The sequence below is a fragment of the Phaseolus vulgaris genome, chromosome 3 (genome assembly GCF_000499845.2).
Source record: "Phaseolus vulgaris cultivar G19833 chromosome 3, P. vulgaris v2.0, whole genome shotgun sequence".
Taxonomy (NCBI): Eukaryota; Viridiplantae; Streptophyta; class Magnoliopsida; order Fabales; family Fabaceae; genus Phaseolus; species Phaseolus vulgaris.
In genome coordinates this window covers 20,313,767-20,332,182 of record NC_023757.2, presented here as the reverse complement: position 1 = coordinate 20,332,182, position 18,416 = coordinate 20,313,767, and the positions used below count along the sequence as shown (strand labels likewise).

General features: G+C 37.8%; 2 protein-coding genes across 8 annotated transcripts; both read left to right on the top strand.

Moving 5' to 3' along the window:
* The first annotated feature begins 6,764 nt into the window (after nt 1-6,764).
* On the top strand, nt 6,765-15,646 carry LOC137806837 (uncharacterized). 7 transcript variants are annotated; one of them, XM_068607148.1, is made up of 13 exons: nt 6,765-6,922; nt 7,212-7,312; nt 8,088-8,257; nt 9,303-9,365; nt 13,357-13,458; nt 13,598-13,840; nt 13,924-14,165; nt 14,249-14,455; nt 14,529-14,621; nt 14,693-14,794; nt 14,875-15,084; nt 15,174-15,338; nt 15,418-15,645. In XM_068607148.1, exons 5-13 carry the CDS (start codon nt 13,368-13,370, stop codon nt 15,448-15,450), a joined length of 1,386 nt encoding a protein of 461 aa, XP_068463249.1. In that variant the 5' UTR covers nt 6,765-6,922; nt 7,212-7,312; nt 8,088-8,257; nt 9,303-9,365; nt 13,357-13,367; the 3' UTR covers nt 15,451-15,645. The 7 variants fall into 7 exon arrangements, with proteins under 7 accessions (XP_068463249.1, XP_068463244.1, XP_068463245.1 ...); XM_068607143.1 differs by having other exon boundaries at nt 13,571-13,840; XM_068607144.1 differs by having other exon boundaries at nt 8,057-8,257; nt 13,571-13,840.
* LOC137839313 (uncharacterized) lies at nt 9,739-12,336 on the top strand. The gene has a single exon (XM_068648434.1). It carries the CDS (start codon nt 9,739-9,741, stop codon nt 12,334-12,336), a length of 2,598 nt encoding a protein of 865 aa, XP_068504535.1.
* Nucleotides 15,647-18,416: the final 2,770 nt, after the last annotated feature.

Genomic DNA, 18,416 nt, shown 5'->3' with positions numbered 1-18,416 from the left:
ATAAAATCACACAGGCAGAATTTTATGTCGCGAGGACATGAAAGCAATCATAACAGATTTCCAGAGTTATATCAAGAGTGCATATGATTCAAAGGATTACAAATTTGTCAGAAAAGGTTAAAACAAGTATAAAGGAATGGGCTGATGATCAAGGGCGGCGGCTCAATCGTCTAGCTCCAAGGGCACGACCTTTCCACCAACAATGTGGTGAGTGGAATCGCAGCTGGAAATGTCAATCCCCGGATTCGTGTAGACTGCTTGAGCCAAAGCTTCTTGGAACCCCTCCTCGAAAGTACCTGCCATCTCCTGGATGAGGGCCTTTTTGTCCTTCTCTAGCTCCTCAATGGCGGCATCCCCAGAGGCTACCTGCTTCTCCAAAGCCTCCTTTTCCACGCGAAGCCGACTGACCTCGACCTGTAGTTTGTCGTAGTAAGCCTGGAGAAGGCCCATAGCTTTGTCGTAGTCCCCCTTTGTCCGCTCCATCTCGTCAGCCTGCTTACAGCAACGGTCCTTCAAGTCCTTTTGAACTTCTGCATCAGCTTTGACCAATTCCTGAAGGCCCGTTTAACTGAACTTGAAGGGCGACTTCCCGAGTATAAAAGTCAGCCTGGAGCTCCAATGCCTCTGCCAGTTGCCTCTCAGTTTCTGCCTTGGACTCTTGCGCCTGCTTCAGGGAGGTTTGGTAGGTTTCATTCTAGCATCCCAGGGTTTTCTTCTCCTCCTCCAGAGCAGTCACCTTTGTTTCCAAGGCCTGGAGAGTTTGAGTTTGTAAGGCAGCGTTCCTGGCCTGGGCGCGCCATTCAAGAGCCACCGCCAAGAAGGCCCCCAACTAGAAAGGCATGCCTTCCTTCCTGTCGGTGCCCTCTGGCAGAGTCCCGCCACTGAAGCCCCTCATTAGATGCATGATTGGAGGAGGGATGGCGATGAGATCGGGGGCGGCAGCGGCAACGGCGGGAGCAGGGGGAGCAGAGGGAGCAGAGACTTCCACCGGCGGAGGAGGCGGGGCAGATTCGGCACCTTCGCCCCCTTCCTCTTGGACTGTGGCAGGTGGAAGTGAGGTCGCGCTTGGAGGGTCATCCATGAAGGGATTCCCTCCCTAGGGCGACGCCTCAAGCAGAAGAGGAACCCGCGCAGATTTTCTCCTTTTGAAAGGCGCCACACCTTCCGAGTCCTCATCATCTGATAAAATCTCCAAGACCCGTTTACCTTTGTCAAGGGGGTTGGAGCCGGTGACGAGGCCGCGGCTAGAGGAACGACGGCGATGGGCAGAGGAGAGTCGGGAGCCTGAAGTGCTTCAGGGTTATGTGGAGATGACGGAGATGAACTAAGGGGAGCTTCGGCGGTGATCGGAGGAGGCGGCGACGGAGCTGGTGGGGGGACCGGATCAGCAGCAGGGGTGGAGGAGGCGCCCGCCTTGGCGGCGCGAGCCTCCTTCATTGCTTTCGCCAGCATCATTCTTTTAGAAGCGTCCATCACCAATCCTACGTCAAAACAGACCAAACAGCAAAAATTAGGGCCGAAACAACTATACAAAATTACAAAGCGCATAGAAGCGTGAGATGCAAGTAACAGGACACCATGAGAAACAGGGGGGAGACAGTGGGAACAAACGTCTGGTAAACAGGGTGTTCACAGCAAAAGGGGAGAAGGGGAGCATCTCCTTACCAAAATATGTTGTCAGGGCGTGAGCATTATACTCACTAGCAACAAGCTTCAGGGTATCAAAAACGATCCCCAGCCCAGCCAAGGCCTTGCTTACCTACCTGTCAGCAGGAGATAGCTCTTCCAGGGCTTTGGCCCTAAGCAGCTTAGGGCGCTCCGTCCAATAGAGGGGAAAGCCGTCCAAGGCTGTGGGGTCGTACTTGGCGCTGCACACCCTAAAGAACTTCCCTTTCCAGTTCTTGTAAGAGTTTTGGAAGAGGGAGAGGAGGATCCTGCCCGCGATCCCGGAAAAGCTTACCCAGAAGCTTTTCCCCTGCTTTTTCACCTCAAAGAAATGCAGGAAAACGTCTACAGAAGGGAGGATGCCCAGGTGTCCACAAAGAATTTGAAACCCCCTCACGAATGCCCAGCTGTTGGGATGGAGCTGGGCGGGGGCAGTATTGATTTCAGTAAGGAGTTCCCGTTCAAAGGGGGTGAATGGGAGACGTACTCCTACGCGTTTGAACACGGTCTGGTTCATGAAGAAGAAGGGTTTCCCCTTTCTAGGTCTGTCGTCCAAACAAACAGGTTCTCCAGGCCTGCCGGGACGGACGAATATGTGGGCGTCATGAGTGCGGCAGAAAGCATTAAAGTTATACAAATGGGGATCCCCACGGTGAGCTTCCAGGTCCTGGAAAGTGGTCAGGCTGGTACACTCGTTCAAAAGCTCGTCGAGGGCCATGGGTAGTAGGCTATGTAGTTGGACTTGGGGGTCTTGGGGGAGGAATCAGGCTCCGCGTTTGTGCGCGTCATGGTGTAAATAAATAGCTGGAGAAAGAAGAGAGGAAAAAGGTTTTAGCAAGTGTAGCCATGACAGGAAGGGGAGTGAACTCCTGGAAACATCACCCACGCGAGAAAACCCAGAAGAAAGGAGAAGGGACAAAGAAGGAGGGAGAAGCGGAATAACATAGTGATGCATGAATATTAACAGTCCCAGGCAGTTCAATAAATCATACAATGCGACGAAAGGGAAGAGTTGTAAGTATTCGAAATCATACCTTTGCTATCAGAGTGAAGGCGGAAGAAGAGCACAAGAAGGAGAGAACAGCAATTGCAGAGAAAGGGGGTTTGAAGACGACGAACAGTGCAAAGATGCAGAGGGAATGAATGTAACAGTGGGGTGAGCGCGGGGTTTGGAGATAACTTAAACGTTACATTTCGTAACCCAAGAGGCGCTAACTAAGAGCCGTGAGATCGTGCCACGTGTCAAAGGATCAATTGCCCAAGGGAAACGCAAGGGTCTCTAGAGGCTGGCCGTGCGATGGGCTACATGGCGCGCGATCAAGGGTAGCCCTGAAAGGTGTTATTATCCCCGTTTCAGAGCATGTCCAATCATTCATTAAGAGCGCTCCTATGGTTCAGAGAGTGTCACGTCAATAATTCGAGAATTGTTGAGTCAGCAGGGAGCGACATGTCATCAGGGTGGCACGTGGACGGCATGGGCGAGGCCTTAGTCTTTACGTTGAAGACAAGTCTTCGGCTTAAGACTGGGGGGCTTGTGTACCGTCCCGTATCCGGGCGTTGACTAAGTCAAGGTCAAAGTCAACGACTGGAGAGTCAAAGTCAACGCAGGGCGTCGCCTAGGTGGAGAGACGCCAAGTGCCAGCATCGCCAAGAGGAAGCCTCGCCAAGACAAGGCGTCGCCTAGGTGAAGGCGTCGCTCCCTCGCCAGATCAAACAGTGCTAAAGCAAGGCAATCACAGTGTGGTTCCCCGATACCCATGGGTAGGAAAGACCATGGAGGGAGCGACGCCGTGGGAAGGCCTCAGGTCCCGATAGCCCGGGGCAGCGATAAAGAAAAGGAAAAGGTGGCTTCAAGGCCATAGTGATAGCATCAGTGGAGGGCAGCCTGACTCGTGAAGTACCCCTGCCGCCCCAGAGACGCCTTTGGGACAGACACGACTCAAGAGGAAGGTCATGCCCAGGGTAGCCGGGTGCAGGGTACGAGAGGAAGGCAGATACGCTCTCAAAGTAAGTGACTAGATAATTGGGGGCATGAGTTGGCACCCAAAAAGTCACCCTTAGCGCAGTAGCACTCCCAAGCAGGAGGACTCACACGTAGAAACGTCCCCAAATGGGCAGAAACGCCCCCAGATGGGGTCACGGCGTCGTGAGGCCCTCCACGTGTACGACAGCCATGTCAGAATAGAAACACCCTTTAGTCAGGTGCCAGGTAATTAAAGTCATTCAATACAATTCCCGTTTCGAGCGTTCAGGTACTATAATGGCTCCCAAGCGTTTCAACGTCTTAAATGCGCTACGTTTTCTAATTAGATACGCTGATTGAGCGCATTACATTTGTAATTAAAAGCGCTTTAAGGCGCTTTAAATGCTTGGGTAGTTTAAATAGCGCTGAGAATGTTGGAAATAGGGTTCGAACTTTTGGCAAATTTACGAGAACTCTCTAGTTGCTTGCTCGTGCTTCAAGGTTACGTACAAGGGACTGGGGAATATCTTTGCCTGAAGGAGGGAACACACACACAATACACAGTTCTTTTTACCACCTTCAGAGTGCCACACGCAGTGCTCAGAGACGGAGGTGAATAGTTTTGGTGTTTCTTGCTGGCTGACTTAAGCGTCGGAGTGCAAACGGCCGCTAGGGCGCCTCTTTGTGCTCTCTTTTGCAGGAATCCACAGGTAACCAGTGGGAAGGCGTCCCTAGCTGACGGTTGAGGTCGCGCACGAAGACGTCCCGGTGAACCGGACGGAACACTATCCTTGGAGAGAAACCATGAAGTTTTACCACTTGATGGAAAAACGTTCTTCTTCTATTAATGATCTTTGTAATTTCTTCTTTGGATGAATGATGAAAGAGATATGATGAGCGAAAGCATTAAAGAAACTCAAGAGGAGTTTCCATGGATTGAAGTGGAGTTAGGAATTTGTGAGAGTGAGAGGTGAGGCCAACTCACTAGGAAAAAGTCTAAGCTAAGTCTTGAAGGAGACTAACCTAAGGAGAACTTAAGAACAAGTATAATGGCCAAAATTAGGAAGCATTTCATTACAAATTTCAAGTTAAAGATACATGTATAAGAGACTCTGATGAGAATCAAATAAAGGAGGCTTTTATTAATGGAGGAAGAGGACATCCACCCTCACATTTGAAGTTCTTCCTTCTAGTCTTCTCAAAATTAAAAGAAGACATAAAATAAAGATGAGGCCCAAGCCCAAAGCCCAAGCCCAAGCCCAAGAAGGCCAAAGCCCAAAGAGCCCAAGTCCATCCCATGAGGGGCAAGGCCAAGCTTTGAAATACTCTTGTATAGTTTTAGGAGGTGTGGTTATTAAATAAAGGAGTGTGAAAATGTAAAATAAAGTCACATTGTCCATGTGACTTAGGAGGTGTCATAGTAGAAAAAGGTCACACCTCCCATGTGACTTGTTTTTTGTGGGAATTTCAAATGAGTTTATTTGAATTTTTCCACCTATTTTTCAGCACCTCTAGGCTATAAATAAAGGTGCTTAGCTTGTAAAATTCAGATTTGAATTTTGATTAGAGAAACTATAGTCAATTTTTGAGAGAGCATTGGAGAGCTTTGTGCCTTCCTCACTTAGTCTTATCTTGAGAGTTCTATGGTTACCTCATGTGGCGGCTTCCACACTCATCTTGGAGTCACCATCCTCTAAGTGGCGTGATCATCCAACCATTCCTCCATCTTCATGAGCTTTCTCTTCTCCTTTCTTCCTTCTCTTTTTATTTTCATGTCTTAGTTTGCTTCTTTTGATTTTCAGTTCGGCATTTTCAGTTCTTATGAGTTTTGCTTTGGTTCTTTTGCTTCTTTGTTGTTCTTCATTGTTTCTTCTTCATTCCTAGTCTTTTTGTTCGGTGCAATTCTGTTTTTGTGCTATTTGTTCGGTGCCTTTGCCTTTTCTTCCATTTTGTTCGGTTCAATTTGACAATACATGGAACTTCCATATGAGTTTGGGTTTTGGTACTAGTTTTGGTGAGTTCTTGATTATAGAACCTTGATCCAATTCTATCTTAAAGTGCCTATCTCATATCCAACTCAAGATGATTCCTAAGAATGTCAAGAATCATTCATATTGTGCTATTGGAATCATATGATGTGGTATCATGAGTTTAGGTGTGTTCTTGTTTAAATTTTGAGTTGTGTAGCACTTTAATTTCAAGAGCTCTTTAATTTCTTGCAATTTAAGGTTCTGCTTTAGGCTTATTTGAGTTTGCTTGCTGTTTTAATTCTTTTGCCTATCATATGTTTGAGTATTTTCCTTTTTGAATCCATACATGTTTTGTCTTAGTCTTGTTTTTCCATAATTGTCATCACTTCACTACAAGAAAAAAAGGTTTTAGTGGAGGTTATTTAGCGGAGGTTAACATAACCTTAGGAATTGATTTAATTAATGGAGGCTTTTTTCTAAAACCTCAACAAAATAACGGAGGTTTTTTAACCTTATTTAAATTCCAAAGGTTTATTATAAAACCTTGGCAAAATGACGGAGGTTTTTTTAACCTTCATTAATTTCCAAAGGTTTATTTTAAAATCTCCGCAAAATAACTGAGGTTTTTTTAACCTTCATTAATTTCCATAGGTTTATTTCAAAACCTCCGCAAAATAACGGAGGTTTTTTAACCTTAGTTAATTTTCAAAGGTTTACTTTAAAACCTCTGCAAAATAGTTGAGGTTTTTTAACCTTTGTTAAGTTCCATTAATTTATTCTAAAATATTATCAAAATAATAGATTTTTTTTAATTTTCATTAAGTTTGAAATGTTTATTGTAAAACATCAATAAAATATTTTAAATTTTCTCAAATTTCAATAAATAAATATAATTAATTTTTTTTTAAAAGAAATAATTTAAAAAATAATTTTAATATATTTGATAACTAAATTTTTAAAGTTTTTGAAAGTGTAAGTTTAAACATATAAATTTTTTTTAAAATATTCTTAATTTTAAATATTTATTTAATTAAAATTAATTATTTTTTATTTATTTTATATAAATATTTTTAATAAAAAAAGAATTTTTTTTTTTTTAACTTTTCCAAAAATGTATTTTCAAACCTCAGGAAAAATACTCACTTTTTCAACTTTTGACTAAAAACCTCATTCTCCTCTTCCATCTTCCACGATACTTCTTTTCCTCACCATTGAGCTTCTCCTCCATCGGACCTGTTTCTCATCCACGACGAACAGTTTCTCCTCCTCCATCGGATCTGCTTCTGTTGCTCCACCACGGACCTGCTTCTGCTGCTTCACCACGGTAATTTGTTTTTTCTTCCTCCGGCGAACGCAACACCACCAAGTCACCATCGATTTCTGGACCCAGATCCGAAACTGCATCATCCACTAGTGGTTTCTAAAATGCTTGAGATTTCTGTCACTTACTTTTCAGCACTTCTTCATTTAACATCAAGCATGTTGGGCTCTGGATTTTGGATGAAATTTGGTTATTTTTTGGGTTTCAGATGGATCTCTTAATTGCTGCGTGTTGTCTGGAGTCCAGGGTTCATATTTTCCATAATGTGCTGAATGTTGTAAATTTTAACCAGGAGTGGTTCATCGCTGAATGGTCTTGCGCTTTCGCCATAGTATTGAACTTTTTGGGAGGATTTGAAGCACTGTTTCGTTTCAGCAATGTGAGATTTACTAGGTATGAATTCAGGTGATGCTTTTCTTTTTCTTGTTTTTCAGTGTAAAATTATGCCGGAATGTAGTCATGGAAATGAGATTTTCATTTTGATTGTTTTAATTTTTGTGAAGGGTATAATAATTGTCTGCTTTAGCCTACTGTCACTGATTTTCTTTTAGATTTGATATTGTATTTGTTATTATCTGCTCTATTAAAAATTCCATTTATTTTGTATTTCTTTAAACATACATTGGTCTTTACTCTGTTCCACGTGACAACATACATGTTACTTCTAAATTCTGATTTGGTTCACCTCAGAATATATAATTGGGTTAGACATGTAGAAAATGATGAAGTTATAGCTCTATCTGAACTTGGATGTTTAAAGTTCAATCCATTATTAGTTTTTTTTCTCCCTCTTGCTTTGAGTGCTTGCACCTCCAATTGATGTTGTGTGACTGGGTTCAGACCATTAAATTTTAGTTTTCAGAGTAAATTTTGAATTTTGTGTCAAATCTGGCCTTGGACACAGGAGAAATCTTATCTTAATCTTTGAGAATTATAAGTCTTAGCATTTCGAATCGAACACATTAGAATTTTTCATCTATTCACTTATTATTGTTACATTAAAATAATCTAATTTTAGCATATTATTTTTTTATTTTCTCATTTTTTCCAACCAAATAAACAAAAGTCTTTCTATGATATAGACCTTCATAAAAAATTAGAGAAAATATCGTCATCATGATACACTAATGGAAATAGATGTGTTGTTGCATTTGTATTCAACATCAAGACGCTTCAAGCTAGCTTCACAGCATGAGCACTGGTAAATTGTGAGTACCAGTGCTGTGACAACTTGATTGGACCAGGAAGCTCAAAGTCACACTAATGGCCCACCTCCCACTCCCACTCCCAACAGTGGAGGGATCACAGGCTGCAGCAACCTCAGTCCCTAATGGCCTGGTCAGCCCTGTCTGCTTGGACTATCACTTTTATTTTTATTAGGTGTTTGTAGTTTTTAGTATTTCATCTTTGTTCTGATCTTCAATTTCCTAAAACATATTGCAGACCTTACTTTATTCCTTTTAGTACTATCAGTCAGGATCACAATACACTGCTTTTGCATTAACAATGAAATATTTTATTTACCCTAATTTTGTTTTGTATATTAAGAGTGGTTCAATATATGTATGATCGTGTCTTAATATATCTGATATGTCTATTCATTAAATGTGTATCAATATTTAAATATGATGAAATAAAAGATAATTTTTTATATTTATTTTACACTATTTAGGTACCGTTAGCAAAGAAAAATTAACACTTTTTTTTCAGAAGAGTTTGCCTGATGCCAAGTACACGAATTACCATGACTAACTACTTCTAACTATATTAACAAACTCTTCATCACGTAAACATGTGAACTATGAGAAAACAGGATTGTGGTCATTTTCCTTTCTTTCCCTTTTATATTAAACAAATAACTAGCATGACTTCTTTTCTTTTATAGTGAGGAGAGAATCTTAGAATATAAAAAAAGCACATGGTATTGGATTTGAAATGAGTGAATTGGGTATTCTATTGGAACCTTTTTATTTTGTTGGCTTCACTTGCCACCAAAGTAGAAGCTAGATTTTTGTATCCTAATTATGGGGATCACACTCTGCATAGTAATAACTGAGGCACGTGGTGCCATGTTAAGCCTTAGTGTTGGAGATGTATACTATTTATATAATAAAGCTTAAGGAATGAGTGAAATCCAGTGGTTTGGTTATAAATATGATATTATATTAGGATTAACCTACCCAAAAATCTGCTGTAACATGACTAGGCTGCCATGTTAAGCCTTAGTGCTGGATCTGGAAAAAAACTTGTTAGACCACTATACAAAATAATCAACCAGCATTGCCTTAATCTCCCTTTCTTTCCACTGGATTCAGATTGTCTTATTAATGTTTTAGATATTTCTCCTAAGCTTCTTTAATCTTTTACTATGTCATTGTTTCAGGACCAAAATTCGGTGCCATATTCTTTTCTTTGCTAAACGACATTCATACCACACCTGGATCAGGTATATCAGTTCAATCATTATACATTTTCTGTATGTATTTTTCCAATATGTATTTTACTGTTCTATACTCTTCTCTGTTACTCCTTTGTTATTAAATTGATACAAAGTTGAGATTTATTTACTTTGGATGTGCATAAAAAGCTAAGATCTATTATATAATTGAACCAACTATTTTTATTTTGTTATTTTCTTAATGTATCTGAAAAGTATAGTGATTAATTACTCTATCTTATTCACTCTTGCTGCATTTCACTTTATACACTTATTTCACTTCTATTCTTTTACGCATTTTAATACTCTTGTTGACACATGTTTGTTTTTTAAACTTTCATGCTAGGTTTGCTTTATTTTTATCAAACAATTCCATTTAGATATGGATAAGTCTTGGATTAACATGCCTCGAAATACATGTCAGTACATGGAAGGATTGAATAGATTTTTGGACTTTGCATTTGCTAATAAGAGCGTTGAGGGTAAGATAATTTGCCCATGTCCTAAATGCAATCTTAAAAAATGGCAAACTCGAGAAGCAACACATGAGCACTTGATTCTTCATCCTTTTCCAAAAGGTTATACATTTTGGCTTCTACATGGCGAGACAAGTTTTGTACAAAATACGACTGAAACACCTCCAGTTTTCCAATCAAATGAGCATAAAGTTTCTGGTAATGATCCCATACGTGTCATGGTTAATGACGCATTCGGAAATTTTTTCTATGATGATAACGTGGAGGATGATGAGGATATGCGTCCTAGATCAAGCGAAATGATGCCTGATGAAATTGCTGAGTATCTGAAGTTTATGCATGATGGGCAACAAAGTTTGTATGAAGGATGTGGCAAGTATTCTAAACTTTCTTTCTTGCTCAAATTGTACCACATCAAATGTCTATGTAGAATGACTGACAAGGCAATGTCAATGATATTGGAGTTGTTAGCAGATGCCTTTGATTATGCTAAAATTCCATGTTCCTTCTATGAAGCTAAGAAAATCATTAATAAGCTTGGCCTTCATTACACCAAAATTGATGCTTGCCCAAATGATTGCATGTTGTACTACGGAGAAGACAAAGACAAAGAAGTTTGTAAGAAATGTAATGAATCTAGATGGAAAAGAAGAAAGAAGAACAAGACTATTGATGGTACTATGAAAAAGCAAAAGAAAGTTCCTGCTAAAGTTTTAAGATATTTTCCATTGAAGCCACGCTTACAACGAATGTTTATGTCTTCTAAAATAGCCGAGCATATGCAATGGCATGCATCAGGAAGTACAAATGAAGGCATACTAAGGCATCCGAGGGATTCTGAAGCATGGAAGAACTTTGATCTAATGAACCCTCAATTTGCTTCAGATGCTCGAAATGTTAGACTTGGTTTGGCTGCTGATGGATTCAATCCATTCGGTGATTTGAGTACAAGTCATAGTACTTGGCCTATTGTACTCATACCCTACAATCTTCCTCCTTGGATGTGTATGAAGCAGAGTTCATTCATTCTTTCCATGATCATTCCCGGTAAAAGAGCACCAGGAAATGATATTGATGTATACTTAAGGCCATTAATTGAAGAATTAAAAGAGCTATGGAACAATGGACTTAAAACTTTTGATTCATATAGCAATGAAGTGTTTAATATGCATGCAGCTATATTGTGGACCATTAGTGATTTTTCTGGTCTTGGAACCTTATCTGGGTGGAATACACATACTGGGTTGGCTTGCCCTAGGTGTAATTTTGACACTACTCTTAAGAAGATTCAGGGTAAATTTTGTTTCATGAATCATCGACGTTGGTTAAATGCAAGACACAAATTCAGATTAGCCCGCATTCATTTTGATGGAAGTGTGGAAAATAGAAATCCTCCTTTGACAATATCAGGAACAGATGTCTTAAGACAAGTTGAGAATGTCAATATCATATTTGGGAAAGAACCAGAAGTTGAGGAACTGGGGAAAAGACAACGCAGAGATCACCAAGCTATTGATGGCCCTCTACAATGGCGAAAAAAAAGTATATTTTTTGAACTTCCTTATTGGGTAAACAATTTATTGCACCATAATCTAGATGTTATGCACATTGAAAAAAATGTATGTGATAATGTGGTGTATACATTATTGAACCAAGGAAAAAAATCAAAAGATAACCTAAAGGCACGAAAGGACTTAAAAGATTGGGGTGTCAGACCTGATCTTTGGCCTGATGAAAATAATAAATATCTTCCTGCTATATATACATTGACAAAAGAAAATAAGCATACATTTCTGACAACACTAAAGAACATCACTGTTCCAGATGGCTACTCAAGTAACATTAGTAGATGTGTTGATGTCAAACAATGTAAGCTTGGAGGATTGAAAAGTCATGATTCACATGTTTTGATGGAGCAACTTCTACCTTTAGCAATGAGAAAGACACTCCCTAAGGAAGTGTGCTATGTTTTGATTGATTTGTGTTCATTTTTTAGAAACTTATGCAGTAAAGTTTTAAAAGTGGATGAACTTAACCAACTGCAAAATAGAGTTGTTCTCACATTATGTCACATGGAGATATTATTTCCTCCTGCATTTTTTACAGTCATGGTTCATTTGATTGTGCATTTGGTGGAAGATGCCAAGCTTGGAGGACCTGTCCAGTATAGATGGATGTATCCCATTGAGAGATATTTAGGAAAGTTGAAATCTTATGTGCGTAACAAGGCACAACCAGAAGGCTCAATAGCTGAAGGCTACATGGCTGAAGAGTCTTTAACCTTTTGTTCAAGATATTTAAATGAAATTGAGACTGTATTTAATCGAATAAGGCGTGTTGATGATGAACCAGACACTATATCATCTAGTGCAAGCACTTTGTTTCCACCTGTTGGAAAACCAATTGGGTCTTTTACTTACTTCTCTTTATCAGCAAAGGAAAAGTTACAAGCACATCGTCATATATTGACTAATTGTGCCCAAGTTGACCCTTTCCTTCAGTAAGTACTTTGACTTTATAACTTATTATGATTCATCTGCAATTGAACACTAACCATGTAATTATTATTTATTTAATTTAGAGAATTTAGAGACATTATACGAAGACAATTAAGAAGTCGTACACGCTCATCCTCTGTGATAGATAAGAGGGTTCATAGAGAATTTGCAGAATGGTTTTCTCGTCGTGTATGTATAATTTATATTGTTGACTTTTGATTATATTGAATATATAGAATTGTTTTGATCATATTTTCCTCTTTTTTAGATAAGAAATGAGTTGAATGGACCTCACTCAGATGATTTAAAGTTCTTAGCTATGGGGCCAATTGATTGTGCAAAACGTTACAATGCTTACAATGTAAATGGCTTCAAGTTCCGTACATTGGAGAGAGATGAAGGACTTAAAACACAAAACAGTGGGATATTTGGTACTTTTGGGACAAGGAGTTATGCAAGTAGCATCGACAATCAAATGCAATTTGGGGGTGTGCCTTATTATGGAAAATTGGTAGACATAATTGAGATAAACTATAATGGTCGATTTTCTGTTACTTTGTTCAAATGTATGTGGGCTAATACAACTACTTCTAGAGGGATTATGACAGATGATCTTGGATTTACACTAGTAAACTTTACACGTTTGATACACATTGGTGATAATGATGATGATGAACCATACATCCAAGCTAAAGAAGCACAAATGGTTTATTATGTAGTGGATGAATTAGCTAAAGATTGGAGCATTCCTGTGCATCTAAAGCCACGAGACTTATATGACATGGGAGAAGATAATGATGTCACTTTTCATGAATGTGAAGCATTTGTACAAAACAATTTTGAAACTTTATTTGTCAATGGAGAAGGGAGTATATCGTTAGCAAGGTCCTATTTTTAATTGAACACTTGTATATTATTTTTGTTTAAATTATCATCCTTATTACTTATACATTATTGTTTATACATGCATTATATTATGATTTATTGAATTTCTATTTTGACTTGTATTAATGTTATTATTTCAAGAATACCTGAAGATGAAGAAAATGTTCATCAAGAAGACTAGAGCAACAGAACATGATACTCTCAATAACACTTTTGACCAACTTGCAGCCCTTAATAACTCAAGTAAGTTCATACACAACTTCCATTTAGTGAGATGTTTGTACTTATATTTTAATTTGACATTCTCTTTAAAAATATATTATTTTTCACATGTATTCATTTAATTATTATGCAGCACCTCATGTGAATTCTCATCCTATAGAGAATAATAAGAAGAAGCCTCCTCCCCCACATGCACCTCATAGGTTGATTTCTACTACTAAGAACAATTCTGCACCTGAATTTCAATTTGATAATACAAATGAATCTGTCCATGAATCTACATCTGAACCTACACCAAGGTTACAATCTGATGAAGAAAGGGAAGAAAATGTGGGTATTGAGATGCAAACTGAACAATCAAAGCATGTATCACGTAAAAGATCATGGCTTGTTGATGTCATTGGTAAGCTTGAATCAATACATTGCAAACTCACATTGTATTTGTTTTTTATGTTCGTCCTCTTAAACTAACAATAATTTTGACAGATAGTGAAGGCAAAAAGGTTAGGAAACAATTAACAGCAAATGATGTCTGGTTTTTATTTGTTGGTGAGAGGATTCTTGTTAACTGGAATAACGAGAACCAACCAGTTGATGACAGTGGAGCATTGTTGAATAGGTTTTTAGGTCATGTTGCAAGAAATGTTAATGCATTTCCTATTAGCTATCAAAGTTGGAGGAAGATTCCCAAAGATTACAAAGAAGATATACTTAAGAAAACCATTCAAGTAATTATTTTTGGATTTTTTCTGTGTTTTAATTGATATTATATTGAAATTATCTTAAATTTACTTGTGTAATAATTTTGTAGGCCAAGTTTGAAGTTGAATCTGATGCTCATGTAAGATATATCTTCAAATCACTTAACACAAAGTGGACTGAGTATAGGCAACAACTATGGCAACAAAGAAATGATGGAACACACAATAGAGATGAAATTATTGCAATGTGCCCAGAAGTAATGAATAAAGACCATTGGGCTTCTTTTGTTGACTACCGTTTAAATTCAAGGACAAAGGTAATAAAAACTACTTTATTCTTTAAAGTGTTGATTTATTTATATTTAGTTCTTTTACTACATGTATGCTTAGGAAATTGCCAAAAAGAACAAGGATAATAGAAAGAAGCAAACAGTTCCTCATACTGGTGGATCCAAGAGCATTGCACGGAAGAAAGATGAGATGGTAACTTGATTCTCCTATAATTTTTATTATATCATATATCATGATTCATATACTTTTATTACATTTTATAGGAGAAAGAGCTTGGTCGCAAAGTTAGTAGGGGAGAAGTATGGGTAGCAACACATAAACATGCTAACGGAGAATTTGTGAATGATGGGGCAAGAGAGATTGGGGTAAGTATCATTTTTGTAAAGATGAAAACTCAACCGAATTGGATGTGAGCTTCATTTATAACTTTTTTCATTATTTGTAGGAAAAGATTCAAGCATATGAGTCAAATACATCTTCCCTCTCACATGATATATCAATTGATGATTCACTAGCTCATGCCTTTGGAAGTGAAGAACATTGTGGTCGTGTTCGAGGGATGGGATTGGGACCTTGCCCTTCTCATGTGTTTGGATATACTAGAAATTCTCGCACTGGGATATCTTCAACTACTTATAGAGAATTGGAGAATCAGGTTTTTGAACATGCATTTTCTTATGTAGCAATTTTTTAATGTGTATGGTTTTCTCACTCTTTTTCATGATAAATTGTGTTTTAATATAGGTTATTGCATTAAAGTCACAATTGGATGAACAAAATAAAAGATATGAAGAACGTGAAAAAAGATATGAAGAACATGAAAAAAGATTTGAGATAATGATGAATTTTTTCTTTCAAAGTTATCAAGGTCAATTGCCTCCTGAGTTGACTATGTTCAATCGTTCATCGGTAATGTTTAAAAAATTCAAATAACTTGTTTTATTTTTCAGATTTACATTTCTAATTGTGATATATGTTTATATTGTAGGTGTCTGATCAAGGAAGTGTGCCAAAAAATTAGGAAGGCAAAACCAAAACCATAATAATAATGCACCAAACACACTCATTCAACAAATAAAGAATTCATGTGGGATTAGAACGTGATCAAAACCGATCCTGCAGTCATATACTGGTTTTATCTTGTTCATTAATGAGTTTAAACTGGTATTAATGAGTTTAAATTTTGTGGAAAAAATGAAAATTTTGTTGGATTACTTCTTATTTTGCTTTAACTTGTTTTTTTTTAATTGGTGTCTTGATCCGTTGATGTGTTTGATGTTGATTTATAGTCTTTTTTAGTTTTTTTTGTTGGATTTGAAAGCTTGGTAGTGTTATGTTTAGGTGTTTTCCTTGTTTTTGTGTTGGCTAGTTTTGACAAGGTTTTTGGATCTTTCTTTTGAGTAGTGTATGAAAATGATTAAGAATGGATGAAAAACTAATTAATGTTTGTGTGGTGTGATGAAAAACTACTTTATTAATGTTGTCTTTAAGCCACATTTTTTTTCTCCAAACATTAGATTTGGAGCGTTCTATATGGTTAAGATTCTTCATGCCGTGCACCTTGATTTTGATTAAGTTTGAGTCCAAATCCTAACCGGTCAAGAAATTTCATCAATTTCAAATGGTTATAGATTTATGACCACATTTTCCATAGGTACTGTCAGATGTGTTGGTTATGTACATGATATGTCATGGTTATAAGTCATTAAATTGATACAAAGTTGAGATTTATTTACTTTGGATGTGCATAAAAGGCTAAGATCTATTGTGCTGAGCCAGCTAGCTAACTTGGGTAGTCCCACCATATGTGTAACCTCTTTTTTTCTTTTTCTTTTTTTTTTCAGCAAAGCTAGTTTAAATTGTTAAAGATTCTTTGTCCAGGTAAATGAATAAAAAAAAAAAATTTCATAATTTTGAAACCTATGGTATTTTTTAAGGAGGTTCTAAAACATTTTATGGACGTTTTGAAACCCATGGTATTTTACGGGGGTTTTGAAACCTATTGTATTTTACGGAGGTTTTAAAACCCATGGTATTTTACGGAGGTTTTGAAACCCATGGTATTTTACGGAGGTTTTGAAACCCATGGTATTTTACGGAGGTTTTGAAACCCATGGTATTTTACGGAGATTTTGAAACCCATGGTATTTTGAAAGGCTTTTCCTGAGGTTTAAAAAAACCCTGGGGAACACATTCCCCAGAGATGGTTTAGCGGGAGAAACTACAACCCTGGATAAATGACTTAATGGAGGTTTTAACCCTAGATAATGTAAAAATAAACCCTCGTTAAAACCATTTTTTCTTGTAGTGCTTCTTGTAGTACTTTTATTGATTTTGTTGTTTCTTGCTTTAGTGTCATATAATTTTCTGAGTTTGATACTTGATCCTTTGTGAATTTTCTGTTTTAGATTGATTTCATGCTTGTATTCTAGACCTATACAAGTTCCTATACATCATTTTCCATTATGTCTTTGCTAGTTCATAATTCTGTTTTTCATTCCTATTAGGATTCCTCTGTTTTTCTGAAAACGTGCTTACTATTTTTCCTTATTGCAATTTATTTACACACTGGAAAATTCTGAAATTCTGGATTTATGATATTCAAAGTGTTAGAAAAGAGTATAAAAAAGAAGTAATCAAAAATTCAAAGTACACAAAAAATGATAAATAAAATACAAAAAGTGTACAATTCTGCCAAAAAAAATACGGTAATCTGGCAGCGATATTGAAAAATTTATCTCAATTAATTGGCTTACTTTTTTTGCGTGATTTCAGTGCCATTTTTGAGTTAAGATATTGAAGTTTGTGTGGTTAAAATTTCATTATCCAGTTCGCTCTATATCATTCCAGTTAAATCAGTGAACATCAAGCACAGTTTGCATAATTTTTTTTTTCCAGTAGCTAAATTTTTTGTTTTCTTCATCTACTCTAGTGCTTTTCTTTAAGTATTCTTTTGTGTGCCTACTTTCTCTTTGAGTTCTTTAATTTTCTTGCTTGTCTTTTTTTCATTAATCTTTGAGTTTTTCAAACATCTAGTATTCCTTTTGTTCTAGCCTTTCATTGCTTATACTTTTCTTGTTTGTCTTTATTGCTTCATTGGTTTTGTTGTGCTTGGCTTTGAGATTGGTGTGCCTTGCTTTGACATATTTCATTTGAGGATTCCAAGACCTCAAGATCAGATTGGTGCAGGGACATTATTTCTTTGAGAGTGACCTCTTTTTCTGGCCAATTTCACTTCGACAATTTTGGGTGCCAAATTATTTTTTTTGCTAACTTTGTTTCTTAACTTGTTTGCTGTTTTTGTGTATTTGCTGTTTTCATTTGCAAATGGCTGGCTATTCAAGTGGTGCATCTTACAAGCAGCACTCTCCTTCCAAAGCTTTGGTCCTTGGTGAATTACATGAAGCTCAACGCTCCATTAGGCGTTTGGAAGAGAATTTGCAAAAGATGGAGGTGCAACAAGCTAGGCCATCTCACTCTATCAATGATGGGCATCATTCACATAAACCTTCATCAAGAGGTTCTTCAAATGCTTTAGGCCGTGAAGAGGAACATAGAAGAAGGAAACATCACCATCATTCTCATGAAGAGAGCTATAACCGTGACCAAAGATATCACCAAGTGTTCAACATTTCTTGTAGACAAGTCCCTAGTTTTAATGGTGATAGTGATCCTAATGTGTATTTAGAATGGGAGACTAAGGTTGACCATTATTTTCATGTGTATAAGGTCCAAGATGACCAAAAACTTAGTTTAGTTTCTTTATCCTTTTTGGGCTATGCCAAAGAATGGTGGCATAAAATTGTAATGGACATTATATATCGCAAGAAACCTCCCGTGGTTTCTTGGAATGCTTTGAAAGAGTGTATGCGCGCGCGGTTTGTTCCTCCTTCTAGGAAGGAACACTTGTTGAAGTTCCAAAGGCTTCCTCAAGGACATAGGATGGTAGATGAATACTTTAAAGATTTTGAAACAACTTTGACTAAA